The 27,668-nt window shown below is 35.3% G+C and overlaps 2 protein-coding genes across 2 annotated transcripts in view; both read left to right on the top strand.

The window, feature by feature from the left end:
- The window catches only part of tlcd4b (TLC domain containing 4b), a 32,506-nt gene extending 19,141 nt beyond the window's left edge, over positions 1–13,365 (top strand). The window contains exons 4-7 of the mRNA XM_016521830.1: positions 8,579–8,637; positions 8,754–8,848; positions 10,107–10,180; positions 10,277–13,365. Of these exons, the coding sequence (XP_016377316.1) occupies positions 8,579–8,637; positions 8,754–8,848; positions 10,107–10,180; positions 10,277–10,607 (559 nt within the window). The 3' untranslated portion in view covers positions 10,608–13,365. The remainder of the gene's footprint in view (positions 1–8,578; positions 8,638–8,753; positions 8,849–10,106; positions 10,181–10,276) is intronic.
- A 6,697-nt stretch (positions 13,366–20,062) lies between these two features.
- LOC107715638 (calponin-1-like) overlaps positions 20,063–27,668 on the top strand; it is an 8,842-nt gene continuing 1,236 nt past the window's right edge. The window contains exons 1-6 of the mRNA XM_016521793.1: positions 20,063–20,233; positions 24,418–24,539; positions 24,651–24,717; positions 25,035–25,172; positions 25,564–25,680; positions 27,204–27,350. Of these exons, the coding sequence (XP_016377279.1) occupies positions 20,174–20,233; positions 24,418–24,539; positions 24,651–24,717; positions 25,035–25,172; positions 25,564–25,680; positions 27,204–27,350 (651 nt within the window). The 5' untranslated portion in view covers positions 20,063–20,173. The remainder of the gene's footprint in view (positions 20,234–24,417; positions 24,540–24,650; positions 24,718–25,034; positions 25,173–25,563; positions 25,681–27,203; positions 27,351–27,668) is intronic.

The raw sequence follows: 27,668 nt of genomic DNA, 5'->3' as shown, positions 1-27,668 counted from the left end.
TTTTTGCACACATTCTTCAAAATATCTTCTTTTGTGCTCAGCAGAAGAAAGAAACTTATACGGGTTTGAATCAACATCAGGGTGAGTAAATGATGACAGAATTGTCATTTTTGGGTGAATTATCCCTTTTGGGTGAATTATCCCCAAAGTGTTATTAATTCTGATCTAAGGATTTAGGTTTTTTGAAGAAAATAATATTGCAAAGGACTTTAAAGAAACGTAGAGATCATTTAAGATTCTTAAGAACTTCAGAAGTACAAACAAGCTTCAAACATCATTCATAATGTTGTCGTACATAAATGTAGCCCAACATGAGTGAGATCAAGTGATCTCTGTACTGTACTGTATTGTGAAATGTAGGTGAATGGCGGTTTGGTCTAATCGCCTTTCCTCTTTGTAATCTACTGAACCTGGTTAACTTTGACCTTACAGCACTTAGTTAGGAAGAGATAGGTCTCTGAACAATACTTGGTTAACCACACAAGTTAAAACTGTTTTTAGAATATGCTGAATACCACCTATTGTTGTTTTGACATCCTACATTGTTTGAAAAGTCATGACATAGTGAATGAAACATATATGATATTCTGTTAGCAAATCGAAATGCTTTAACCCTATAATATGAGCACAGAACCAGAAGAATTGATTTATTGCACTGTCTGTAAAAACGCAGTTGCAGCATTTCTTTCTTTCCCTATAAAGCCCACTTTAATTTCCTGAAAGTTTAACAAACCCTGATTTTTAAAAATGCTACAATAATATGCTTGTAATTCGACTATGTTTGTTTTTTTTAGTGCAAATCATTTTGCACAATTTTGCTTATCTGTTTTTGAATTAGTTCATGGATACTGTATAAAACTAAATTATGAAACATTTTTCACACTATCAAGAGATGAAAAAAGTCTGTATTGTTCATTTGATGTAATCAGGTAAAGTGATAGCAAAGCATTTCCTCGATTACAAAAGATTAGATTGTTGGTTTTCATAAAATATTTGGCCTTTTGGTTTGTGTCCTGTCAAATAGTGAGAAGTGTCTTATAGGGGGTTTCTAACTGTGCAAATAACAGATATGAAAGTCTACAGTCCACAAACACACTCAGACACATGCACACCAAATCACAGTTCATTCACTGTCCGCTATCTACTGTAGATACCATCTCCTACTGTGTCAGCATCATGTTATCTATGTGATATTCCTCTCTCTAATTCCTATAAGTATAGATTGTAGGGTTAGGGTTAGGGTAGTACTTATAAGTGTGTACTTGGTTCCAGCATGTCAAAATTCAGATTCATGCATTGGAATTGAATCATTGAACTGAATAGGCAACTGTACAGACCCTGAAATGACAGGAAGAATGACAATGAGCACCAAACTTTGATGATTACTGAGCTGTTTTTATGTCCTCAGGCTGGTGTCCACTGTCCATGCGTTAATTGTGGGGCTGTTCTGTCTCTATATCCTCTGGTACGACGATGCCGTCAATGAGGACCCCGTCTGGTAAGATGCCGATAACTCAAAAACAGAGTGGATTTTCAACTCTGTGTACTACTTGGATCTCATTGTGATATTTCACATTTTTCACTGTTTTCAACCAAACTCAAACAATGCATCTTTCAGCTATTTTTGAATCCATAAAAGCCCCAAAAGCAAGAATCAAACCTGCAATTAGTACCAATCAATATGTAAGTGTCAATATCATGTCCAACTGAGTAAAATGTCCTGAAGTTTTAATTGAAACTTTTGCTCTGTCATCAGTAATGTGTTCTCTGTAGTCGCCAGTGCATACAACTGCCGTCTCATTTGTCGTCTTGTCTTTATTTTTCTTTTCTTCTTTCCCTCTCTTTAATCTTTCCTTTTCTGCCTGCTGCCTGTTTGGTCTGCATCTTTGCATCCTGAAGGGGAAGAATGGTAATTTGTCTTTAGTGGTTGTCAACCTCCTCTTGTCCTCTATAGCTCTGCTCAAAAACCTAGTACCGAAACAACCGAAACAGCATTTTATGGCCTAATAAGAATAATAATAATACTTTTCTAAATATTTTTGTTTTTTTGATTTTTTTGATTCATGGTTCTGATTCATATTTAAGTTGCTGTTTTTTAAAAGCTCTCCAAAATACAAGGCAGCTCACTAGGAACAGAGTGCATGTCTCCTTTTCATCTCACTTATATAGTCATCTCTTGTTCTTTTGGCATGTTCCTCTGCTTATTTAATAGAGTGCAACACTCGAGGTCATTTTGCCCTTTCATTTTCTGCAGAGATTTCATGAAATTCTTTATTAAAGAGCCTTGAATCATGCCAAACATCTTTGATTTGAAATAAAAAAGTAAAAGGAGAAGAAAAAACAAAGTTACTTAGATTTTTTAATGAAGAAATGAACAACAAAACTGAACGTTTTTCTCCCCCTCTGACCATTTAAGATGTAGATGAGTTTGTTTCTTCATCTGAACAGATTTGGAGAAATGTAGCATTTCATCACTTGCTCTGCAGTGAATGGGTGCCGTCAGAATCAGAGTCCAAACAGCTGATAAAAACCTCACAATAATCCACACCACTTGTGAAGTGAAAGTGAAAAGTGAAGTGAAACAAATCCATCATTAAGACATTTTTACTTCAAACTGTTGCTTCCGGCTAAAATACGAGTTCAAAATCCATAATATGGCTTTCTCCAGTGAAAATATTAACACACATAAATAGTTAGATAGTATAGGAAGACCAACTCGATTACATCTCGGAGTAGTTTTGTTTTGAAAGCTTTATAAATAATCATTGGAAAAAAATCAGTGTCTCTGTGGGAAAATTGAATGTGTTTTTAAATTCTTGAATTCTCTTTTTGTTTTGTCACATCTGCTCTCACTTTATTTCTTTTCCCCTTTCTCATCACCTCTGTTTTCTTTGGTCACCTGTGTGAGTGACTCAATCAGTGAGGGAACCGTATTTCTGTCTGTTGTCAATGTCTCTTTTCCTCTCTCCCTTCTCGCTCTGTCAGATCAGAGAGTTTTTAATCTTTCAACAGATTCCCAGATCCCCTCCTCTGTCGTATCATGTGACAGTCCTCCAGGCCTCCTCTCTCCTCTGATCAGCCCCTCCCTCACTGTCCCATAGGCCATCTCGGCCAGTAACGCTCCCCCAAAAAACACAAGATAAAAGCGGGTCATTCTACGATACAGATGCCCTTTTGAACAAGGGTTTTCTACATTTTTTTAAGTGATTTTTTTCTTTTGCTAGGTTTCATTGTAGATAATGTCACTTCTTTGGTCTGGTTTAGTTTCACGTCCAGTTTGACTCTTCAGTGGGTGTTGTGGGATCATGACACCGTTTAGAAGGAAAGGTTTCTCTCTTTATTTTGCTGTTCTTGCTGTGGCAAGCCACGGCATGGGTTGTAAATATCCAGTTTCCACTAGGTAAATTGCATTGTGCATCTCAAGCTACACTGATCAATATTAATATAAGTCAGTCCATAACTAATGCATTTCAGGGCTGATGGTAACAGAGTTGGCAGTTTTACAGTTTAGCTATTATGCTCAAGGCATGGTTATAGTTTACCAAAATGAAAACTACAACTAAAACCATCAAAAAAACGTTTCTGTTACTTCAAATAAAATAAATGTAAAGTGAACTTAATGTAAGGAAACGTAAACTAAATTAATTTCAGTTAGTTGCCCAGTCAACATCTCTATTTTTTTCAAGTTGAAGTATTAAAATAACAAATGAAAATTAAATAAAAGCTATTAATAAATTAAAAGCTAAATAGATATACATTTTAAAAATGCAGAAAAACACAACATATAAAACTCGTGCTCAAGGCATAATTATTATAGTTAACAGAAACTAACTAAAACAACTAAAAATATGAAATACTTCAAATAAAATCAACTTAAAGTGGAATAAAATAAAATATAAGAAAACTTAAACTAAATTTATTTCAGTTTCATCTCTAATTTATCAAATTCAAGTTGAAGTACTGAAATAACTTAAACTGAAAAAATGAATGAATGATAGATAGATAGATAGATAGACAGACAGATAGACAGACAGACAGATAGATAGATAGATAGATAGATGATAGACAGACAGACAGACAGATAGATAGATAGATAGATAGATAGATGATGACAGACAGGCAGGCAGACAGACAGACAGATAGATGTGACTTGTGATCTCTCCCCCTCTCTCTCTCTTTAAATCAAAGTCATTTTACTGCTAACAAATGTAGAATTTTATTTATTTATTTTACATAGGACAGCACATAGTAGGACAAGATACAGAAAGACAACACCATAGAAATGGATCTGGCAATGTAACGAAGAGTAGGGAAGAAAGAAGAGGGGGAAAATAAGATAAAAGTAATATTAACAATAAAATTAAAATTAAAAAGAAAAAGATGTAGAAGAATTCGGGAGAATTATAAGAAGAGGGAAACGCAGCAATTTTTTAGTGTCTCTGTGTTATGCCTTGATGCAGATGAGCTGATTTTCCTTTTCATTCCACTGTGTTATTCTGATACAGATGACAAGCCGTAGGAATGTGGGGCCAGGAGTGTGTCGTCCAGTCAGAGACATACGCAGACAGACAGACAGATAGATAGATAGATAGATAGATAGATAGATAGATAGACGGATAAAAAGTTAATGTAAAAGTAAAGTAAAATAATAAAATGGCTAATAAAATAAAAAAACTAATTCAAAATATTAATATAAACTGCAATTATATTTAAATTATATGAAAATAACACTGGCTCAAGGGTATGATGCTTCAAGGTGAATTTTAGAAAATAAATGTAGTGCTAATATTTCTACAGACAACTTGATTTCAAGTTTCATCAGTTGTTTACTGTTAAAAAGAAATGCTGGTAAGAGTGTTCCTTCTGGCAAACTTACCGAAATATCAGATGAAGTGATAAAGATATTTTCATGTCCTTGCAGAGTTCATTTGCTGAAAGGAGGATGATGTCAGCTGCTGTTTTTGAAGTATGAAATAATAGATTATTTTAATAAGGGGCAGTTATGATGATAACTGGGTTGATGCATAACCTGCGGGCACAACAACATGCCTTTTAGTTGACATCATGTCAAATGTGGGATTTGGCTGTTCATTTGAACCAGGAAATATATTTTTAGAGGATTTTGAAAAATTCAAAACAAAGAAAAAGTATGATGTAGGCTGAGAAAGAAATATTAAGGAGTCTTCACTTCTTTACTTAATTGATTTTATGCTTTTTTTTGTCTGTCCTCACTCCTGTGTTTCCAACTATATTAGCTATATTCACATTTTTTACAGTCATTATGTACATAATGAAGGACACAAAAGCCACTCGTTTTGTAGAATGACTCAACACATTCTTGAAAGTTCAATTATTGTCATTGCTATTGTTTGCTAAATGCTCAGTCAAAATGCTAACTCTTATGCTGGTTTACCCGGTTTTTTAAAACAAGTTTGATCCAGTCTCGCCTGAAGCGTTACACTCCACAGAGCCTTTCAAACATTCAAGCAGATCGCTTTGTGTTTTAGAGTAATGGCCGCATACACTGTCACCCATCCTTACTTGGCCTGTCGGGGCAGTTGTTTGAATCTGTTCTCTGAAGCTGACCTGCTTGTCCACATAGTGAACTGAATGAGATCAAAGGTGAAGAAACATGCTTAGGTGTGTCCATTTGAAGGCTAATACTGCATCTATTTGTCCCAATAAACTGTGGTCTAAAGATTTTTTTCCTAAACCAATGAGTTATCTGTATTCAGGGAAAAATAAATTAACCTGATAAGTAGGTTAAGGATTAATGTCAGAATGACATGCTCCACGATCAAACCATAATCAAAGCCCATGAAAGAAATAGATTAGATAGGGCACATTTAAATTATTTTTGGGGGGAATTTTAATTATAATTTTTAAAGTAATGATTCTGGTGTTATATTTATTTATTTTTCCTGCCAAGGTTATGTATTTAAGGCTACAGTAGCGTTATTTTAGTATCATTGATATAATATTATTATTTTTGTTGGTATTTGAATTAGATTTTATTTTTATATTTTATGTTTTATTTTTAGTTATTATATTATTTTTATTTTTAGTTATATTTTAGATAGATTAGATAGGGCACATTTAAATTATTTTTGGGGGGAATTTTAATTATAATTTTTAAAGTAATGATTCTGGTGTTATATTTATTTATTTTTCCTGCCAAGGTTATGTATTTAAGGCTACAGTAGCGTTATTTTAGTATCATTGATATAATATTATTATTTTTGTTGGTATTTGAATTAGATTTTATTTTTATATTTTATGTTTTAGTTTTAGTTATTATATTATTTTTATTTTTAGTTATATTTTAGTTCAAGTTTTAGTCATTTTGTCATTTTATTAGTCTTTTAAATGTCTATATCGTTTTTATAATTTTTTTTATTTATTCATTCTAGTTTATTTAATTTTAGATATTTTTAGTATTTCAAAAAATGAGAAATGTTGCCTTGGCGACTGAAATAAAATATATTTTTTTTACTTGTATATTATTTTAAAATTTTAGTTTTTTTTAAGTAATGTTTTTTATGGGTTTAGTTTTAATTAATTATCATAACCCTAAGCTACAGTACTTTTTGATTGATTAATTAATGCCCATTAATAATTTTGAGAATTGTCAATGAATATTCTATAAAGTAAATGCTTGATTTGACTTCTCAAATTTGTGAGCATCTTATTGCTAACACAGAACACTGGTGAAAAATAGCATTTTTATTTAATGCAATTTTGTCATCACAAATTGTGTAATAACAGAAGCAACTTAAATGAATTTCAGAAAGTCTTGGTACATCATCCACCTTATGACTCAATATAGTTGATATAAAACCTAGTAATCATTCATAAACAGATGAGCAAATTCACATGCAGGCCCATGCAAAGCACCAGAGCTATTTTTAAATATGAGAAAGTGCATAATTTCTGTCAAAAGATGGAAAACTTTGGTCTATTACAATAAAGCCTTCCTTTTTTCCATATATTTAGTAAGAAAGATTATAAATACCACTTGCACACATAAGTTTTAATATTCCAGGTGTGAAATCGTGCATTCGTGCTGGATGGGCAGTGAGACTTGAGTGTTTGTCAGAGGGGTCAGAGGTCAGTGAAGTCATGCTGAGGGTAACTAAGCTTCCTGTGTACGAGAGGCCGCTAGCGCTCGTATTGAGGTCGTGTTTCACACGCACCTCCTCTGCTACTGGACACCTGCGACCGCTGTGTATCAGTTCCCTGATCGCTTTACAGGGTCACAGGGACACACGTACTGTAGCGCTGGCTTGAGATATTCATCTTCCATATGGCGAGCGCACTGGTTTGTTTAGTCATTTCATCTCTTCTGTAACTCTCAAATGACCCCGTCGACTGCACTTGAATGTATTTTCATGAAAACCAACAGCTTAAACCAGCGTAGGCTGTGGTGCTTGATGCTTGTCCATGTGAAAGCCTCCACTGAGTTTACATCTCGCAATTCCGAGTTTATATTTCGCAATTTTCGAAGAATTGCAGAATTGTGAGAGAAAAAAAGTCACAGTTACCTTATTTATTTATTTATTTATTTATTTTACTCTGTGGCATGCAAAGGTCATCATGACAGCCTTTCAAAATAAAAGTTTGGTTTAACTAGAAGAAATTATGACAGACGTATATTACTATTGTACAGTAGAATGTACTTAAAGTATTAATAATAATACAGTTTAATAAAACATAATTTAAGGAATATCACACAATATCACAATTTTTCATCCGTGTTTTCATTTCAACAGTAAACTTCGATTGTTTTGCTGAAACTGAAAGGAATTTCATTTGTTAAAATTTTATAAAGATTAATTTAAATTGTTAAAGTTTTATGAAGTCATGTATTACTATTTTTGATTATAAATTTACTGCACATTAAATCATAAAACACAGAATCCAGGAAAAAAAGAATCCTTTTTGGTTATTAAAATGCAATTAAACCATTACAAATCAAAAAATTTAAATAGATAACATACAATTTGGAAAAACAAAAATTCAGTATTTTTCAAATGCATGAAACTGATCTGATATCAGACGGTTCAAAAGATCACAAGTTTGCCACAAAATGCTCTCAGCAAACACTAACAGTCTGATGGCAATTTGTTTTATATAATAAACATTTTTATTATAGTATATTTGCAATTAACTAGATATGTAGCTATTTGCTTACAAGATATACGATTACATGCAAACGTTGTAGATTACACCCAGTCCAGATATCGCTGCATGTTCAGCCAGGTGAATTGAATGCAATATTATTTGACTGGAATATGACAATGGTGTCAGTTGTAGAGTTGGCAGTGTTGACAGTGGCGTGTTGCCAGTGATTGTAGAGTAATAAATGGCTTGAGTCAGAAGCAGCACCACTCCCTCATGCTTTGGGTTTCCATCTGCAGGTTAACTGGGTGGTGACGCTTTTACAGATTACACCCTTCAGAAACAAGCAGTTCGTCTTAATCTTGTTAAGTCCAAACATTTCCATTGCTGACTGACTGCATTTCTTATACTGTTGTTTTTGCCTTTTGTTGAGCTGTATCCTTTATTTGTCTTTCCTCAGGGGTGATCCTAACATGGTTAAGCTCAATGTGGCCATCACCTGTGGATACCTGTTCTATGGTATGAATCATTGTTTTGTTATGGAAGTTCAAGCACAGATTACACCTAGATCTTTTCAGGTTTGTCAACATTTTTTACTCTCTTGTTTTCTCTTCCGTCATCTCTTCTTCTCTCAGACCTGGTGCTTCTGGCTTGTAACTGGAGTGCCATGGGGGACATCTTTTTTGTCTGTCACCACTTGGCGGCGCTGTACGCTTATGGATTTTTGCTGGTAAGTACCTGGAAATACAAAGGACATGAAAGGCCCTTGAAATTGTGAATATTTACTATAAATACGGATAAAAATAAAAAATCTTTGATGATAAGAATCAAATAAAAGTGAGAATGGAAAGTTCTTAGAAGGTGTCATACATACATTATGGAAAAGTTTCTGCAAGTGTCCAAAGTGTCATTTTCAACAATTTTTTTTAATTTAAATTTAAATGTATAATTTTGTCATTTTGAATATTGTCTTTGAATATCACAAATTGCCTGTTTTCTTGGGCTTGTATCATTTATTTATTTATTTGGTAAGTTCATTACCGTATTATTTCAGTATCATTGAAATATTATTATAGTGTTTATTAATATTTTGAATCGGTTTTTGTATTTATAGTTTTATTATGTTTTTGTCATTTTTAGGTGTTAATATATTTTTATATATCTCTATATAGTTTTTATAATTTTTATTTCAGTTTTAGTTGTAGGGCTGTCAAATCGATTAATCGTGATTAATCACATCCAAAATAGAAGTTTGTGTTATTTATATATATATATATTTATATTTATATTTATATATATAAAATTACATATTACATATGTGTATTTATAAATACATATCAATATACACAGTACACACACATAAATTATGTAAATATAAACTTTTATTTTGGTTGCAATTAACCGATTTGACAGCCAACATCAAGTTCAATTAAATTGAAATGAGAAATGTTGCCTTGGCAACTTGCTAAAATAAAACTAGTTAACATTTATATTATTCTTTTTTTAGTAACAAAACTGTTTTAATTTTAGTTTTAGGTAACTCTAATAAGCCTAGTTTATTAGTTAGTTAGACATGTTGGTTACACCACCCTGACTTTGATTTGGCTGATAATTTGTTTTTTGTTTTTTCAAATATTAATACTAATGTTTCACTACTTACATTTGAATGATATTAATAATATTCATTTTATAAATAACAATAACGATACTACTATTAATAGTAAAATATTATTCTAAAATACTTTTAATAAGACTTTCTTCTCCTTTTTTCTTTTTCTTTTTTTCATTATTATTTCAGGATGGTTATCATATGAAATATAAAATAAATTACAATTCAGAAAATGAAAACATGTTCCTCATAGGAGAGGTATTCAATCAGTTGTCTATGGATTTTTTTACACGGCACCCCTGCTCTCGACAGACGGCACCCCGGTTGGGAAACACTGGTCTATATGATCTACATTTGTAATGTTTTTTTTTTGTTCCAGACACGTGGAGTGCTTCCTTATTTCGCAAACTTCCGACTGATTTCAGAATTGTCAACGCCATTTGTGAATCAAAGGTGAGATTAATTTACTCCTTTGAAGAGATTTTGTTTAGATCCATTACCTTTCCAAATGCTGAACGTCTCATTTGACCTCTGTTTCTCTCTCCGCAGGTGGTTTTTCGAAGCGTTAGCTTACCCTCGTACTCACCCGCTGGTTGTCGCCAACGGCGTCGCAATGGCGGTCGTGTTCTTCCTCGTGCGGATCGCCGTGATGCCGCCCTACTGGGCAAAAGTGTTTGGCACCTTCGGTACGCCAGCGTTCGAAAGGCTTGGTCTGGCAGCTCAGGTGGCCTGGATCGTATCCTGTGTTTGTTTGGATATCCTCAACACAATCTGGATGTACAAAATCGCCCGCGGCTGCTACAAGGTCATTACCGGCAAGCTAAGAGGAGGCAAAGTGGACTCCAAAAAGACCAATTACATGAACAACCACACAGACTGAGAATCATCCATGACAACGACCGATTAGATTAGACGTGTTCTCTTCCCAGAATATAGCAGCTTCTGAGTCGTTCCATTGCGCTCTGGATGGACGTGCTCTCGAAACAGAGGTTGGGATGAGAGAGTATCATCATCCCAGTGTGGTTTTAACCTCTACTTCATGTACAGACACTCTGACTTCACCTGCACTGGTGGAAGTCAAGCAGATAAACGAACCCGTTATGCCTCAAGCACAACCAAAGTGCCTCCCAGCACAAGGAGAAGCAACAGAACATGAGCGTATGACCACGAAAAGTCCATCAGATCTCCATCGCGAAGCCTTAGCCAGTCAGTACCCATCCATGTCTTTCTCGAAACCAATCGCGGTCGCTTTGTGAGCCGTGTTTCCTGTGATATTAACACTGATGTGCCTCAAAGGTCTCCAACATCCACAACTTGTTGACCATTTGGGTTGGAGGTGCTCACTCAATTTTACGCCATTGCCAGTCTGACGGGTTGCAAACCTCAGATCTACCTCTATCACCGTGTCAAGCACAAGTGCAGTACCTGCCCATCTCAATACGAGCACCGCATGGACTCGAGGAACATGAGGAGCATCTTGAAAAGACAGTCCATGAGAATCAAACGCTTTGCTCTTATAGTTCAGACTTGGAGAACTCGTCTTATGTTGCACGCCAGTCACTCTTTTGCATTTCCACAAGACACTTTCCATGTGAAAATGGAGTGAAAGGTGGTTTCTAAAGTCTTTGAGAGTTTCACTTAGCAAATTCCTGTGTGTGCATACTTCATTTCTGACCATGTGAGGTCACGGTTGCATTAGATTCGAGGAAACTGCAGTGCTTTATCCGTTTCTCAGGTTCTTGCCTTTTTTAGAGCCCTCCATTTTCTCCCGACATGCTCAAGTTGCATCACTAAACCGTTTCCTCACCAAGCAGATTGTTTCAATGTTCGAAGCTCAAGGCTTGGTGGGAACTGGTGCAAATTCACATCTTAGTCCTGTTTTTTTTTTCCTGGTTCTGTTGTTTTCTTCCTGCCAAATTCATAGTTTTTTTTTTTCAGCTTGTTGGTCACCAGAGCTGATGTTTAGGCTTTTGTCATGATGCATGAATGCTGTTGTGATTCTCTTGAATGTGAGTTCATGCGAGCTGGGCATGTCAACTCATCTTGCGTTGCACTGTGGCATTACGATACAGTATATATGTGCGTAAAATCATATGCAGTACTTATTCCTGCCAAGTATTTAACAAGAGTAAATCCCTCTGGAATCAGAGCTAGCATTTCTCTTCAGGTACACTTTCAAAATGAATGTTATTTTGAATGAGAATGGGAGAGGATTGTGGGAAATGTAGTATTTTGCCTTGTATCCGTAATTCGTAACAACCAAATCAGCCTCCAGGCCTTGAATATGTGAAGCTGTGACAATAGAAATATATTCGGGAGACGTTTTGGAGAAGAAAATGGCCATTTGGTCGTGTAATTCTATGTACTTATAACGTCTGAAATGAGCTGTAATCTTCATGTTTATTGGAAACGCAAAGGAGTTTAGGCTTTATGGTACAACATCAGCACAACCATTGCACAGAAATCGAAATGCCTTGGTGGCATTGATATTATAATAATTGTAATTTTGAAGGGCTGGTCGAAAATCAATAGGAAGTTCATCTACTGGACAAATTGATTGGCGTAACTCAAAATAATACATTTGTTTGGCAAAAAAGAGTTAAATATTCATAAAAACAAGACTTTCTCTACAGTTATTGATTGTTTTCTGTAGAGCGGTCACATAAATGTGCCTGTTGCTATATAAGCTACAACATATGAGTATATGAAATAATAGTATAGATAGGACTGTACTAGTTTAAAACAGCGATAGAGTTAACACAACACTAGTATTAGTACGTCGCCTAGCCTCAGATTAGCTTAAACTCCTATACGTCATTGTGGATTCAAGGGTGGGAGAATGTAAAAAATGGGTATAAATGAGTAGTTGGATCCCCCATATCAAACATCCCATTAAAGTTTATTGGTACATTGTTTACAAAGGCCTTTGTAATAATCTATGCTGCACTTGCCTGCTCTCGTTTGGTTCGATCCTCATGTAGAGCAGATAGACAGTATCCTAATCAAGGCAAAAAGTGTTTTTCGTGATCACAAGGAGCCCGATATTGTTTGTCAGTGTTTCAAGCTCATGTGGCTTTAAAAATGAACTGTCACCAATTAAATTATATGGATTTATTTAGACATTTGAAATTGTTTTGGTACATTGGAGGACCCATAATTGATAATTGGAGCAATAAAAGGGTGACTAGACCGACTTTTCTGCCTGTCCAGATGTTTGGACGAGGATTTGCCTGGTATTCAATGGAATCATTTACTATGTGCAATTTGGTGACCAGCCCAATGCCAGTATTGAAACTCTATGTATGTGTATATAATTTCAGTCTAGAAGTAGAAGTTGCTTTTAAGAAGTGATTATAAGAATACTAAAATGAGTACAGAACTGTTGGATGATTGTTCAGTTCTCCGATCTCTTGATTTGATCAATTTGACCTTTTACTTTTTTTTTTTTTTTTCTTTTAACACATTACTGTTGTGGATCCAATCATCTCTGGAATTTTAATGTGAAAATCGACACCCAACAGAGGCCCCTTAGAGCCCCTTTGTCTATACACTTTGAAACCGATGGATGGCATGTATGACCAATAATAATATTGTCCAAGTAGCAGTCAAAACTTGAGAAATGACAGTTGAATAAATTTGAGATGATAAAAAACAGTCCTGAATTGTTTTCTTTTCATTTGTTTGCTTGTTTTGCATTTAATGTACACTTAATTTTCAATTTACACTACTGTTTAAGGAGGTTTTTAATACTTTTTATTTTCTATTTTAAAAAAATCTACAAAAATATGAAGCAGCACAACTGTTTTCAACATTAATAGTAACAATAAATGTTTCTTGAGCAGCAAATCAGCATATTAGCATGATTTCTGAAGGATCATGTGACACTGAAGACTGGAGTATTGATGCTGAATGCAAACCTTAGAATGGTCATGTACTTATAAATTTACTTCTTCAGGATTATAGTGTTTTTATGATTGATGGATTGGTAAACAAATAATTTAGTTTCACTTTTTTGTTTAATTCAAGTCTCTTTTCACACATTTATTTAAATAGTAGACTGGTGTCATGAATGAAATTCTTTCAATTTAGTGGGTCAAATTATTCATCCTCATGCTTTCGCTTTACACATTTTACACACTTTTTGAAACATTTTATCATGACATGTTTTGATGTGTTCATAAATCCACTGGAAATTTGTTTAATGTCTGTTTAAGTAGATATATGACTTTTGAAGTCAATATTTTTAACATTTAGCTTGCTGTTTGTACATTCAGGGCACTTTTCTGTTGGCAGAACCATTTGCAAATGGCAGTTGTTTGCCAATTCTTCATGAATACTGAAGATTTATCTTGGTTCAGTGGCAACCGAACATCCTCTATCTATCTGTCTATCTATCTATCTGTCTATATCTATCTATCTTCAGTTCTACCTGTTGAAAATGACATCAGGTAGTTCTGCTTTAGCTCAGAGCCTACGTAATAGACAGGACAGAAGAAAGTGGAGGTAAAGAAAGCCAAAGAGGCTGACATGGAATGTTAAAGCTAGAGAAAGAGATCTTTGAGCCTGTAGTCTGGCTCTGATTGAATCCAGCTCTACTGCATGTACTCATGGTCAATGGGTTGGGTCAGAGCGACTGTGTGTGTGTGGATAACTTTTACCAAACATGGTCACACAGTGCATCTGAGGCTCACTGAAATCTCCCCTGGTACTCTCACACACACACAACACTACATATCATACATCTGCAGTACTGCTGTCTGTGACATTTTGTATGCCTCACACCGAGCTCAAGCATGTACTTTTCACTTTGCTGTTACCTGCCAGAGATGGTTTTCATGACTTGTTTTCAGAGTGTGTACAGTATACATTTACTGTATATGCAAAGACAACTAAAATACTTCAAATTTCAAATGTCTGTTCTGGTATTAAATCCAATGCACGACACAGATTACGTTCATACGGCACTTATAAAGCAAAGTGAACTGCGCTCCGATATTCATCTTGAAGTTGTTCCCAGACGTAGAATTGCATTCCAGACGCTCTATGAAATTTTATATAGTTACATTTACGAGGCATTAAAGTTGTTTGAGGGTCTTATTGTCTTTTCTAATCAGTGTTGTACAGAACATCAAGCAGATTTACGATGGCATATGTTTGTTTACAATAGTTGTCGGTACAATTTGGTTGGTGGGTTCAGGATACGGATGACTACTGTGTTCAGAAAACCTGCCCGTGGCTGTTACCGAATTCCTCTAAGCTTTGTAGGTTGAATGAGCCATCGACCATAAATAGGCAGACAGACCTATCCTAGAAAGGAGCGAGGGAAGCAGGGAGGGCAGGGAAATCTCTGGAACCAGCGCTTTCAGAAGCTGCCGTAACTTTTCTGTTTTTTTCACAGTTTCTTCGTCCTTCTTGACTTTCCTCTGGCTCATGTGAGTCCATAAGCAAACACATATACAACCATCTCTGCGTCTGATGCTGATGAGTGCCAAATGCTCATTCACATAAAACTGCAGCTGTTTGTCTTTTTACAATCAGTATTGTCAGCTTTTCCTTTTTCCTTCTGGAGTAACTGTTTTTTCCCCCTTTGGGTTAGAGTTTTTTCAAAATCTCTAAGCAAAGATCACCGTTTCAGTAAGTCCTTTCAAGATATCCACTAAATGTACAGTTCATTGTAAAGCCATGTATAACATACCCAGAACATCTTGGCAACACTCTAGCAACTGCCAAACAACCATTTAGAACATCTTAGCAACTTCCTAGCAACACCTTAGTAACCACCAGCATCGCAAAACCTCTAGCAACTGCCTAACGACACCTTAGTAACCACCAGAACACTTCAGAAACCCTCTAGCAACTGCTTAGCAACACCTTAGTAACCACCAGAATACTTTAGAAACCCTCTAGCAATGCCTTAGTAACCACCATAACACATTCACAAACTTCTATTACCTGTATAGAAACACCTTAGTAACCACCAGAACACTTTAGAAACTACTCCAAAAATGGCATTTTATCTCCAAAACTATGTTAGCAACTGCCTAGCAACGCCTTAGTAACCACCAGAACACTTCAGAATCCCTCTAGCAACTGTCTAGCAACATCTTAGTAATCGCCAGCTTCGCAAAACTCTAGCAACTGCCTAGCAACATCTTAGTAACCACCAGAACACTTTAGAAACCTTCCAGCAACTGCCTAGAAACGCCTACCACCAGAACACTTTAGAAGCCCTCTAGCAACTGCCTAACAACGCCTTAGTAACCACCAGAACACTTCAGAATCCCTCTAGCAGCTGCCTAGCAACACCTTAGTAACCACCAGAACACTTTAGAAACACTCTAGCAACTGCCTAGCAACACCTTAGTAAACACCAGCTTCGCAAAACTCTAGCAACTGCCTAACAACACCTTAGCAACTATCAGCTTCGCAAACCTCAAGCAACTGCCTAGCAACACCTTATTCACACCAGTTTTGCAAACCTCTAGCAACTGCCTAGCAACATCTAAGTAACCACCAGAACACCTTCGCAAACCTATAGCAATCCCAAAGCAACTATTCAGAACAAGTTAGCAACTGGCTAGAAATGCCTTAGAAACCGCATGAACACTTTAGCAACCCTCTACTAGGAGCCAGGCAACCATTTAGAACATCTTAGTAACTACTTAGCAATCAGGGTTGCCAGGTCTTTGTAAGAAAACCAGTCCAATTGCTACTCAAAACTTCAACACGAAGACTAAAAAAAACAACCCACAGCAACAATGTAAAAGTAGCCCAATTTCGTAGGAAACCTATTGACTTAGCAAAACATCTAGCAATGCTTCCGTAAACACCAGAAGATCTTAGCAACTCTCTAGCAACTGCCTTCCGACACCTTAGTAACCACCAGAACACCTTAGCAACCCTCTTGCAAGAAATGTTTTTGTTTGTGTCTTTTATTTGCTTATCTTTGCTAAATTTGTTTGACAGAGCAGTGACCGATTCACACCTCACACTGACATTCTCATTGGGTAAGTTATTATGGGTGACAAAAACAACCCATTAACACAGAACAGATCTCCAGAGCATCTAAAAAGGGATATGACACCAGCATTACTAAATCATGTTTTCAGATATATAGAGATGGAAGTGTTTTGGACTTATCTATCGTGTGCTTGGTGAAATCCAGCTTAATGTGAAGTCCTCTCATGAGGTTGTGAATGTCAGAGCTGTGCAGCATGAGCACCTCTTCGTCTTGACCTTCATAGCAGGGTGATAGTCTGCCTCAGTCATGACCAAATAAAGCGTCCGAATTCCACCCCTGCTCTTTTTCAACCCCTAGAATGTTTACAAGAACGTTGGATCAGGCTGCGCTCCGACTGACTCCCTGACTGGGACTCGGCTACTGTATGTGAGCATCACAGAGCCGCTTTTAGAGGTGTGTTACACTCTTTAACCCTGATGATTGACAGAGAGACAAATTACATCATCCATCCATCCATACTCCAGACTGTCCCTTTGTGGAAATGTAGTTTTGGGGATAAAATGCCATTTTTGGAGTAGTACATCTGGTCATGCTTTTACTGATGTGGAAAAAATAGTTTTAATATGTTTCAATAATGACATAAATCAAACACAATCAGATCATCAATAAATGCAACCGTGTCAGGCATGGAAATTGACAAAAAGATTTTCTTTTTGCTTATACATTTTGTATTTAGTAAAATTTATTTTTCTATTACCTCTATTTCTATTAACATTTATATTATTATGGATGGATGGATAGGTTTTATTATAGATGGATGGACTTTATTATAGATGGATGGATGGATGGATGGATGGATGGACTTTATTATAGATGGATGAACTTTATTATAGATGGATGGATGGATTTTATTATAGATGGATGGACTTTATTATAGATGGATGGATGGATGAGGAATGGATGGATTTTATTATAGATGGATGGATGGACTTTATTATAGATGGATGGATGGACTTTATTATAGATGGATGGATGATGGATGGATGGATGGGCTTTATTATAGATGGATGGATGGATGGATGAGGAATGGGTGGATTTTATTATAGATTGATGGATGGATAGGCTTTATTATAGATGGATGGATGGATGGATGGATGGACTTTATTATAGATGGATGGACTTTATTATAGATGGATGGATGGGCTTTATTATAGATGGATGGACTTTATTATAGATGGATGGACTTTATTATAGATGGATGGATGGATGGATGGATGGATGGACTTTATTATAGATGGATGAACTTTATTATAGATGGATGGATGGACTTTATTATAGATGGATGGATGGATGGATGGACTTTATTATAGATTTCTGTATTTTTTGTGTCTAATAAAACAATGTATATTTCTTATGGTAATTGTTTTAGTTATAATGACTAAATCATCATGACATGATCATTGTGTCCTTTATTTTAATCTATATTTTAATCAGTTTAATTAAACTTCACACTGATCTTTCATTTCAGCACTTTCACTAATCTTAATGAGTCATATTTCTTAATGTTTGCAGGAGTTTGTGAGTCTGCGGTCAGATAAGCCGTGGATTACAGTGCTGGATAAAGAGCACCTCTGTAAATGCTAGCACAATCATTCAGACCCTGTCCTTTCATATCAGCACTTTCATAACCACTGCTTTATGTGACATTTTTACTGTGGTTTGTTATGAAACATTCTAGATCCAAGGCTGTGCTTCTGTCGTTTTGATCGAGCACTTAGAATATCTGTCAAATATTCCCAGATGCACTATTATAAAAGAGTACATCTAAACCAACCTATTACTGAAACACCATCAAACATAACCGTGAATGAGTGTGTGATCAAATAACATTAAAACAGATTATATTAAGTGTCAAAAATCACTTATTTAATTGGAATCATGACATCATTCTGTCTTAGTTTCATTCCTATGTGCGACCTCATGATGACATCATAGTCCTGCTGAACGCTGAGCTCTGCTGAAGGATCAGGAGGTTTTACCAGCGTATGTCTCTGACTGGACGACACACTCCTGGCCCCACATTCCTACGGCTTGTCATCTGTATCAGAATAACACAGTGGAATGAAAAGGAAAATCAGCTCATCTGCATCAAGGCATAACACAGAGACACTAAAAAATTGCTGCGTTTCCCTCTTCTTATAATTCTCCCGAATTCTTCTCCATCTTTTTTTATTTGTTTTTATTTTATTGTTAATATTACTTTTATCTTATTTTCCCCCTCTTCTTTCTTCCCTACTCTTCGTTACATTGCCAGATCCATTTCTATGGTGTTGTCTTTCTGTATCTTGTCCTACTATGTGCTGTCCTATGTAAAATAAATAAATAAAATTCTACATTTGTTAGCTCTAAAATGACCTTGATTTAAAGAGGGGGGGTCACAAGTCACATCTATCTATCTATCTATCTATCTATCTATCTGTCTGTCTATCTATCTATCTATCTATCTATCTATCTATCTATATACTGTATTTCTATCTATCTATCTATCTATCTATCTACTGTATTTCTATCTATCTATCTATCTATCTATCTACTTTATTTCTATCTATCTATCTATCTACTTTATTTCTATCTATCTATCTATCTATCTATCTATCTACTGTATTTCTATCTATCTATCTATCTATCTATCTACTGTATTTCTATCTGTCTATCTATCTATCTATCTATCTATCGTGTGATCTATCTATTTAAATTTTTTAAATGACAGTCCCATGTGAACAAACTGTAGTTTAGTCAAATTATGCACAAATTGTGGAAATATTAATTATTTAGTTTATGTATTTAGGACACATGAAATACTAGTATGGAATTAGTAATATCAAGTTAAATAAGATGCTAATTTTATTCCAAAATGTTTTAAATACAATCTCTATCACAATGACAAATCTCTGTTTCAAACACAATGAACACTTCGAAACGTGATGGAAATATTCATTACTTTCAGGGATGGGTGGATGGATGGACAGAGATGAATAAATAAATAAATTACAGGAATGAAAGAATAATTAGCTAGTTAATGATATGAATCATTTTCACGGTTTGATTTGAAGTGTATTTTTGTACTATAGACATATTTGGACTTGATGCCCACTGTGAAATCTAAAACAAAACCAGCTGAGATTCCCTGAACTAGACAAATCAGAGGCATCCCTAATTCACTTCAAAGTGGAAAAAGTGACATGGGACGCGTTTAATGCCATGCCGGTGACGTAATTGCAACAGAGCGGCGTGACGTCGCAACTGGACGTCGGCCCCGGCCAATCAGCGCTCGCTCCGCGCACGCACAGATGGGAAGAGTTTAAAAAAGATTGTGGAAAAGAAGATGTGGCCCAAACTTTCCCACATGATCGGAGAGTTGGACTGGAGGTTCCAGATCTAACGTTATATCGCCATCCTCGCGTCTGAGTCTGTTGAAAAGCGCAATGACAACGCATTTCAAGAGCGGACCTGCTTTTGGACTGTCTGCGGAGGTCAAGAGTAAGGTAGGCGTCTGCTTTGATTGACAGCTGTCAAAGATGCGCGGGGCAGCACGTGCGCTACTGAAGTTAACACGTTTACGGTATCATTTATATTATTTATTATATCATTTATTTGATCACGGTATCAAATTCTATACCAGGAATTTGTATAATTTTTTAAAGTGTTGACATCATTTCAAATATGTCAACAACAGGGTGTGAATTATGAGAGTTAATGGGGATCCAAACCAACTAATTTTGTCTGCACCAAAGTAAGCAAAACAAAAGGGCAAGAAGGAAAATAGGTCTTAAAAGTGTAATCTTTCAAACAGAATTACAGTAACAAAAAAAAGAATAAATAAATAAATAAGAGTAGGCTACAAGTTAGTACGTGCGCTAATAACAGAAGTAAGTTAATAAAGCGCGTTTATAAAGAACGTTTCCATAGCAACACTTCACCGCTAGACCACTTTCTGTTTGAATTATTATCAGACGGTAAGTTGACAGAACATGTACGGTTATATATGATTATTGTTTCGTTTTAAACGCCTTAAAAATGTGAACGTTTAGCTAACTGTGCTAGAGACGCCGAAAGCAGGCTATAATTCGAGTGTCGACGGTCGAATGGTATAACGTCGTTAAATAATATACATTTCGTCAATAACGTGCAAAAATAAAGTGTGGTATGTAGTGACATGGATGGATAACCATAAACTCGCCTCAGCTTCTGGCTAAACTTTACTAACTTACCAGAACTTTATCAAATATTGTAATTTTTGACACCTAGCACTCATTCCTTATTATGAAGTGTCATGAATGAAGGTGCAAATTGATGTTTAGTTGATTTTAGTCAAATTTGCACATTGTTTTGATGAAGTTGCATCTATAAAATGGCAAAAAACCATGTCAGTCATACTGAAATATTTAATAGCTTTGCTTGTGATGTCATGCCTCAGTCATAGCTTTTGTCCTTGACGTTATTTTATTGATTCCTCTGTCAAACTTCTACCACATTTACTCCCATCATAGTCTTAGTGGTCCACTTTTAAAAATACCTCAAATTTTGGCTTTTTGCCTTGAGCTGTCATTGATATCCCACTTCCTGAGCACCACACATATCTGTATTCTCTGGATTACCAGAAGTCATGCTGCACAATTTCAGGTGTCACACTGTGGATTTTGCGTGTCATTGGTATTATGTCAGGAGTGTCTTCCTGAGCACTAGGTATGTGGTTTTCGGTCCCCATATAAGGAAGAGTTGTGTTCACTCACAATATCTGAGAAGAGAAGCATGTTGTAAACAGTTTAGAATAAGGAGGAGCATTGTTGGACATCCCACCCTGATGCTGGAAGATCATCTTTGTTCCAGCCAACAGGGAACGTTCACAAATGTTTTTTTGGCAAGGTTCTCTCAATGTTATGAACAAACATTTTCCCTGTAACATTAATTCAAAGTTATCTGGTCTTCTATAATGTTCTTAAAATGTTAGCACAAAAACATTATTTATACATTGTTTATGGAACTTTTTTTTTTTAACATTTTAGTTGGACGTTCATCTAAGATGGTTTAGAGAACGTTCAAAAGTTACATTCACATGATGTCTGCAAAATAATAAAATATAACATTCCCCTTAATGTTGTCTTTAAGTAAAAAAAAAAAAAAAACATTTAAAAAACTGGATGTTTTGATTTGAACTTTCAGAGAACATTCAGAAAAAAAATAACTTAACACAAAATAAAATAACAAGAAAATAACTTAAAGAAAAAAACATAAAATAGCTTAACAAGAGCCTCTGTGGTTCCATAGACACAGGCACAAATGGAATGTACAAAACATGGTGACATTAATTTCTAAGTAAATATAATGGGCGATATATATTGCTTCACCAAAAATTATTGAGGTCATGTACATATATTGCGCGATAAGTCGATATATTGATTATTGCGACAGGCCTAATGATGAAGAACCTTTAACATCCTTGTAAACCATTCCATTACATAAAAGGTTCTTTATAAGGGGAAAAATTCTTTACACTCTTAAAAAATAAAACTTCCAAAAAAGCTTAAAAAAAAGTTTCATAGCAATTCAATAGAATAACCATTTTGGGTTCCCAAAGGCCTTTCAATCAACAGAACCATTTTATTTTCTTAGTGTGAAGAACATTTTAATAATCTAAAGAATTTTTTTCCCGCTATAAAGAACATTTTGTCCAGTGGAAATGTTGATGGAACCATTGATGCCAATAAAGAACCATTATTTTTAAGGGTGTAGAATAGATATTTAAAAAGTTCCTCACACTAAGAAAAATGATTCTTCTATGGCATCAATGCCAAAAAATACAAATACAAATTTTAATAAATTAATTAATTTAGAACCAGTATTTTTAAGAGTGTAGAATATATTTTTGTTATACTTGAACTATGGCCTGTTCTTTAAAAAAGGTCAGAAAATTACATTAGACTTTTATTTGTCTTTTTATCCTTCATTATGCACCAATGAAAGACCTCTTACCCTCTTAAAAATAAAGCTTCCAAACGGGTATTTTTGCAATAATGCCATAGAAGAACCATGTTGGGTTCCCAAAAGAACTTCTCAGTGAACAGTTCTTAAAATAAACATTTTTTTTTATTTTCTTAGTGTGAAGACTATTTTAATAATCTAAAGAACCTTCTTCATTTGTGTAACAACAAGATTCCATGTATGTTACAGGTTCTTCATGGAATCATAGATTCTTTATTTTTAGGAGTTAGGAATCATATACAAAATAACTGCTAAAAATAAATGTCAATGTACAACATGCAGGTATTTCTAGTATAACCGAGGGTATAAAGGAATGTTATCCGGACAGAATTCCTGCTTGAAAAAAATCCAGTCTTGGCCTGGCCTCTATAGAGTTAGCCTGAGGTCTGTTCCAGATCCAGAATGAGAGAAAAACAATAAATCAAGCTCTGTGCAGAATTCCTTGGAAGCTTATGAGTGCTATCGGTCTTGGCGTTCTTTTATCGGACACATTTAGCGTGTGCTAAGTGCGTCACTTCACACGAGCAGACAGGAGCGAGAAGAAACGATAGTGAGGAGCTAAAAATCAGAATGGAGGGCATCAGCTGTGGGTGGAGAAGTGACATGGAGGACAGAAAGAGAGAAAAGGCCAACAATAACACTGATTTAAAGTTACAGTGTTTGTTTGGCTTCCACACCCTCGCACCAAACTTGGGAAAAACAGCTCTCTCTCTCTCTCTCTCTCTCTCTCTTCCTTTTTTCTGTCTTGTTCTTCCTTTATTAGAAATACTTCAGGAGTGAAAGACTGAGATCTATTGCGTTGCTGTTGAGAGTAAATATTTTGCCTACGCTGCAATACAATGAAGGAGACAATCATGCAGGAATATAAGGAACCTTATATTTTATATTCCACTTCTTCTTTTCCTTTACAGCTCAGTCAGCCACAGCCATAATGTTTCATTTTAAGAAATCCATCTGATGAACTGAGACAAAGAGAAACATTATAAATAAGTTACGGAGTTTATTTGGAAGAAAATGTTTTGGATGAAGAGCAGATATGCATGTCTTGTCATTCATCATTTTGTAAATCAATATTGAGATATTATTTTAAAATGTATACTGTATAAGCTACCATTCAAAAGTTTGGAGCCACTAAGAGTTTTTTTTCTTTTGAAAGTGGTTAATACTTCAGAAAACACGCACAATATTAAGCAGCAAAAGTGTTCTCAACACTGATAATAATCGGAAATTATTTTTGAGCAGCAAATCAGCATATTAGAATGATTTCTGAAGGATCATGTGACACTGAAGACTGATCACAGAAATAAACTACATTTTACAATATATTCAAATAGAAAACAGTTATTTGAAATTGTAATAATATTTCATAATATCACAGTTTTTTCCCCTGTTTTATTTTCTACTTTTCAAATAAATGCAGCCTTGTTGGGCCTAAGAGACTTATTTCAAAAACAGTAAAAAATCTTATTGACCCCAAACGGTAGTGTGTATGTGTGAGTAAAAGTGTATTATTTTATATTTTTAAAAGTGTTTATTTTATTTGACTGTTATTTTTTTATTTAACTAGTCTTGCAGTGCAATTAATGAATTAAAAGCTGTATGTGTAAGAAGTCTTTTAAAAAGTATTGTAGCGCATACATTCTGCAAGGCAGACGTGTTTAGTAATGTTTTGACCTTTGACCTCCAGCTGGCCCACAAATATGACCCACAAAAGGAGGAGGAGCTAAGAATGTGGATCAGTGAGGTCACAGGCCGCAAACTTCCCGAGAACTTCATGGAGGGACTGAAAGACGGAGTTATACTCTGCGAGTGAGCCATTCATTCATTCAACAGCTATGAAGTTCAACGACCTTAATATAACAGATTATTCAAAGGATGTTATCAATCGCTCATTTCTGCATGTTTATTATTTATGAACAGGCTTATCAACACTCTTCAGCCCGGTTCTGTGAAAAAGATCAGCAACTCTCCTCAAAACTGGCATCAGGTGAGCAAGAATATCACATTCTCATGTTTATCTGGGGTTTTAAAACATTTTGAAGGCCTTATTGTGGGATCAGAACAGAAATCAGTAACATATTCCAGGTATTTTTTTAGTTTCCATATTCATGCAATTTACACAGTTACAAGTTCTTTGCCAATTAGAATGCTTGTGTCATTCAAAAAATCGAATAAGCGCTGATCTTCTGTTCCAAATATAAACAGGGTTTCTGGTGCCTTTGGAATCAGTTGTGCGTACTTTCAGATTCCTGACAAATCACAGAGCACGTCACTTTATTCTTGGTTTGGCCTTGTTTGTTGCAGCTGGAAAATATTGGTAATTTCGTCCGAGCCATTCAAGAGTATGGACTGAAGCCACATGATATATTTGAGGCCAACGACCTGTTTGAGAACGTCAACCACACTCAGGTCCAGTGCACGCTTATTACACTGGCTGGGATGGTGAGTCACACATTATGCATTTTAATACAGAAATGATAAGGACTAAGTCAAGACTGAAGACTAAGGACTTCTGTATTATTCCTACTTTTTATTTCTAAAGTTCATAGTAAGGAGATTCATATGGGAGTGTTTAACTGTTAGCAGAGAGATTAACATCAAAACATGTGGTATTTGAGCTGGATGATCAGTCGTTTTTCCACAAACCAACAATCTAGTAAACACCAAAAAAGGAATCTCTCTTCTCTTTGTGTGTTCAACGTGTAAGAAGTTACTTGCACGTGTTTGTTTTGTATATGAAATAATAACATCCTCTACTTCTATGCCTTAAATGGAAAATGTCTGGTTCCTTTATTATTTACTTTTATTTAGCTGTCATTATTTTGAAATGCAGGCAAAATCTAAAGGCGTCCATTCTAAATACGACATTGGAGTGAAATACGCAGAGAAACAACAACGCAAATTTGCTCCGGAGAAACTAAAGGAGGGACGCAATATTATTGGTCTGCAGGTCAGTAGTTGTTCATCAGTAATAACCTTTTTTCTTTGTATATAAAAATAAATGATTTTTTTTTTTAATTAAAGCCTTATTCATTGAAAAAAAACAAAAATCAAGAAAATAAAATTAACCAAAAAGTATAATGATGCCTGTTACTGCGATTTTATTAAATCAAATTCAATTGTATCTGTTATATATTAGCATATTAATATTATTTTATATAAGCATTAATGTCTTATTTTTATATTTTATATTTATTTACATTTTATTTTTATGCATATATTATACAGTGTTATATTATATATTAATGTTTTTTAAATTATACACTACATTTAAAAAGTTTTTAAAAAAGTTATTAATACTTTTTATTCAGCAATGATACATTGAATTGATCAAAAGTGACAGTAAAGACATATGTTACAAAAAAAATTCCATTTCAAATAAATGCAGTTTTTTTAAAACTTTCTATTCCTCAAAAATACTGAAAAAAAAGTATCACAAAAATAAGTTCACAATAAGTATCACAAAGTTTCAGTATTGATAATAATAATAATAAATGTTTCTTGAGCAGCAAATCAGCATATTAGACTGATTTCTGAAGGATCATGTGACACTGAAGACTGGAGTAATGATGCTGAAAATTCAGCTTTGATCACAGAAATACTGTAACGGGGCAACTGAGAAGAGAGGCGTGCAGATCCATAAGCAAACTTTTATTAATAAACATGGTCAAAAAACACAGGCAGGGTCGAACAACAGCAAACAGGTATGGCACAGGCAAGACAAAAGAGCAATCCAAAACGGGCTTGAGTCAGACGACAGCGAGCGTTATCCACAGGGCTTGACAAGAGAGGTAATCCGTAAATGTGAGCAATAGTCCAGGCGAGGGGCAAACACAGTCCGAAACGGCAAGGCAAAAGGTAAATCCAAGATACGCGGGCAAGAATCAGAAACCAGGAAACACAACGAGACTAGGCTAAGACTAGAACTAGGAACTAAGACGGAAATGGCTCCGTAAAGTGCTATCACTTGGAGACCGATATGTTGAATGGTGGTGTGAGACTGATTTATATAGTGTGTGTTATTGGTAGCATCTGTGTGTGATTGGTTTCAGGTGAGCTTGTGATTAGTGCAATGGAGCATGGGAAATGTAGTCCAGGGTGATGTGTAACAGTCTGTTTAGTGTGAGAGTCCATGTGGAGAGCGGGTGACCTCTGGTGGTGAGTGAACGGAAGTTTATAGACCGGATTCGTGACAAATACATTATATTTTAATACCTATACAAATAGAAAACAGTTATTTGAAATTGTAATAATGTTTTACAATATTACTGTTTTTACTGTATTTTTGATCAAATAAATGCAACCCTGGTGAGGCTTCTTTCAAAAACATTTAATTATTAATGAACAAAAAAAAAGACCCATAGTGTAACAGTAGTGTATGTATGTTATATAATTTCATTTTTACGTGACGAGTCATTCCTTATCTATAACATCTTCACAGTTATTTTTTTCCTCACTCATTTGCGTTTTCAGATGGGCACCAATAAGTTTGCCAGTCAGAAGGGCATGACATCTTACGGCACACGGCGCCACCTCTATGACCCAAAGACGGGTATGGAGAATCCTCTGGACCAATCAACAATCAGCCTGCAGATGGGCACCAACAAAGGAGCCAGTCAGGTACTCAAAACGCTTTCAGAATTTCACGCTCTTAAAGGTCCCCTGAAATGCTTAGAAACACGCAGCGTTACTCTATGTGTTGACGTCATTTTAACTGAAACAGGAAGACGGCGGGACATATCAAGCATCCCTGCCCTTTTTTTAAAATAGCCAATAGCGTTCGTTTATATCACAGCTTGGGCTAGAGCCGTTGAGCTCGGTAAAGCCGCATTTGACAGGGTATGCCAGCCACAATCTCATCCATATTGCTATAAAATATAGCATTCTGTGTAGAATTCAAATAGCTCTGATACATTTTGTGGTCTGCGCCGACTCGCG

The sequence above is a fragment of the Sinocyclocheilus rhinocerous genome, unplaced genomic scaffold, assembly GCF_001515625.1.
Source record: "Sinocyclocheilus rhinocerous isolate Xijiao unplaced genomic scaffold, SAMN03320098_v1.1 scaffold239, whole genome shotgun sequence".
NCBI classification, from domain to species: Eukaryota; Metazoa; Chordata; class Actinopteri; order Cypriniformes; family Cyprinidae; genus Sinocyclocheilus; species Sinocyclocheilus rhinocerous.
The sequence above is the reverse complement of the archived record's forward strand: the minus strand, read 5'-3'. Positions and strand labels throughout refer to the sequence as shown.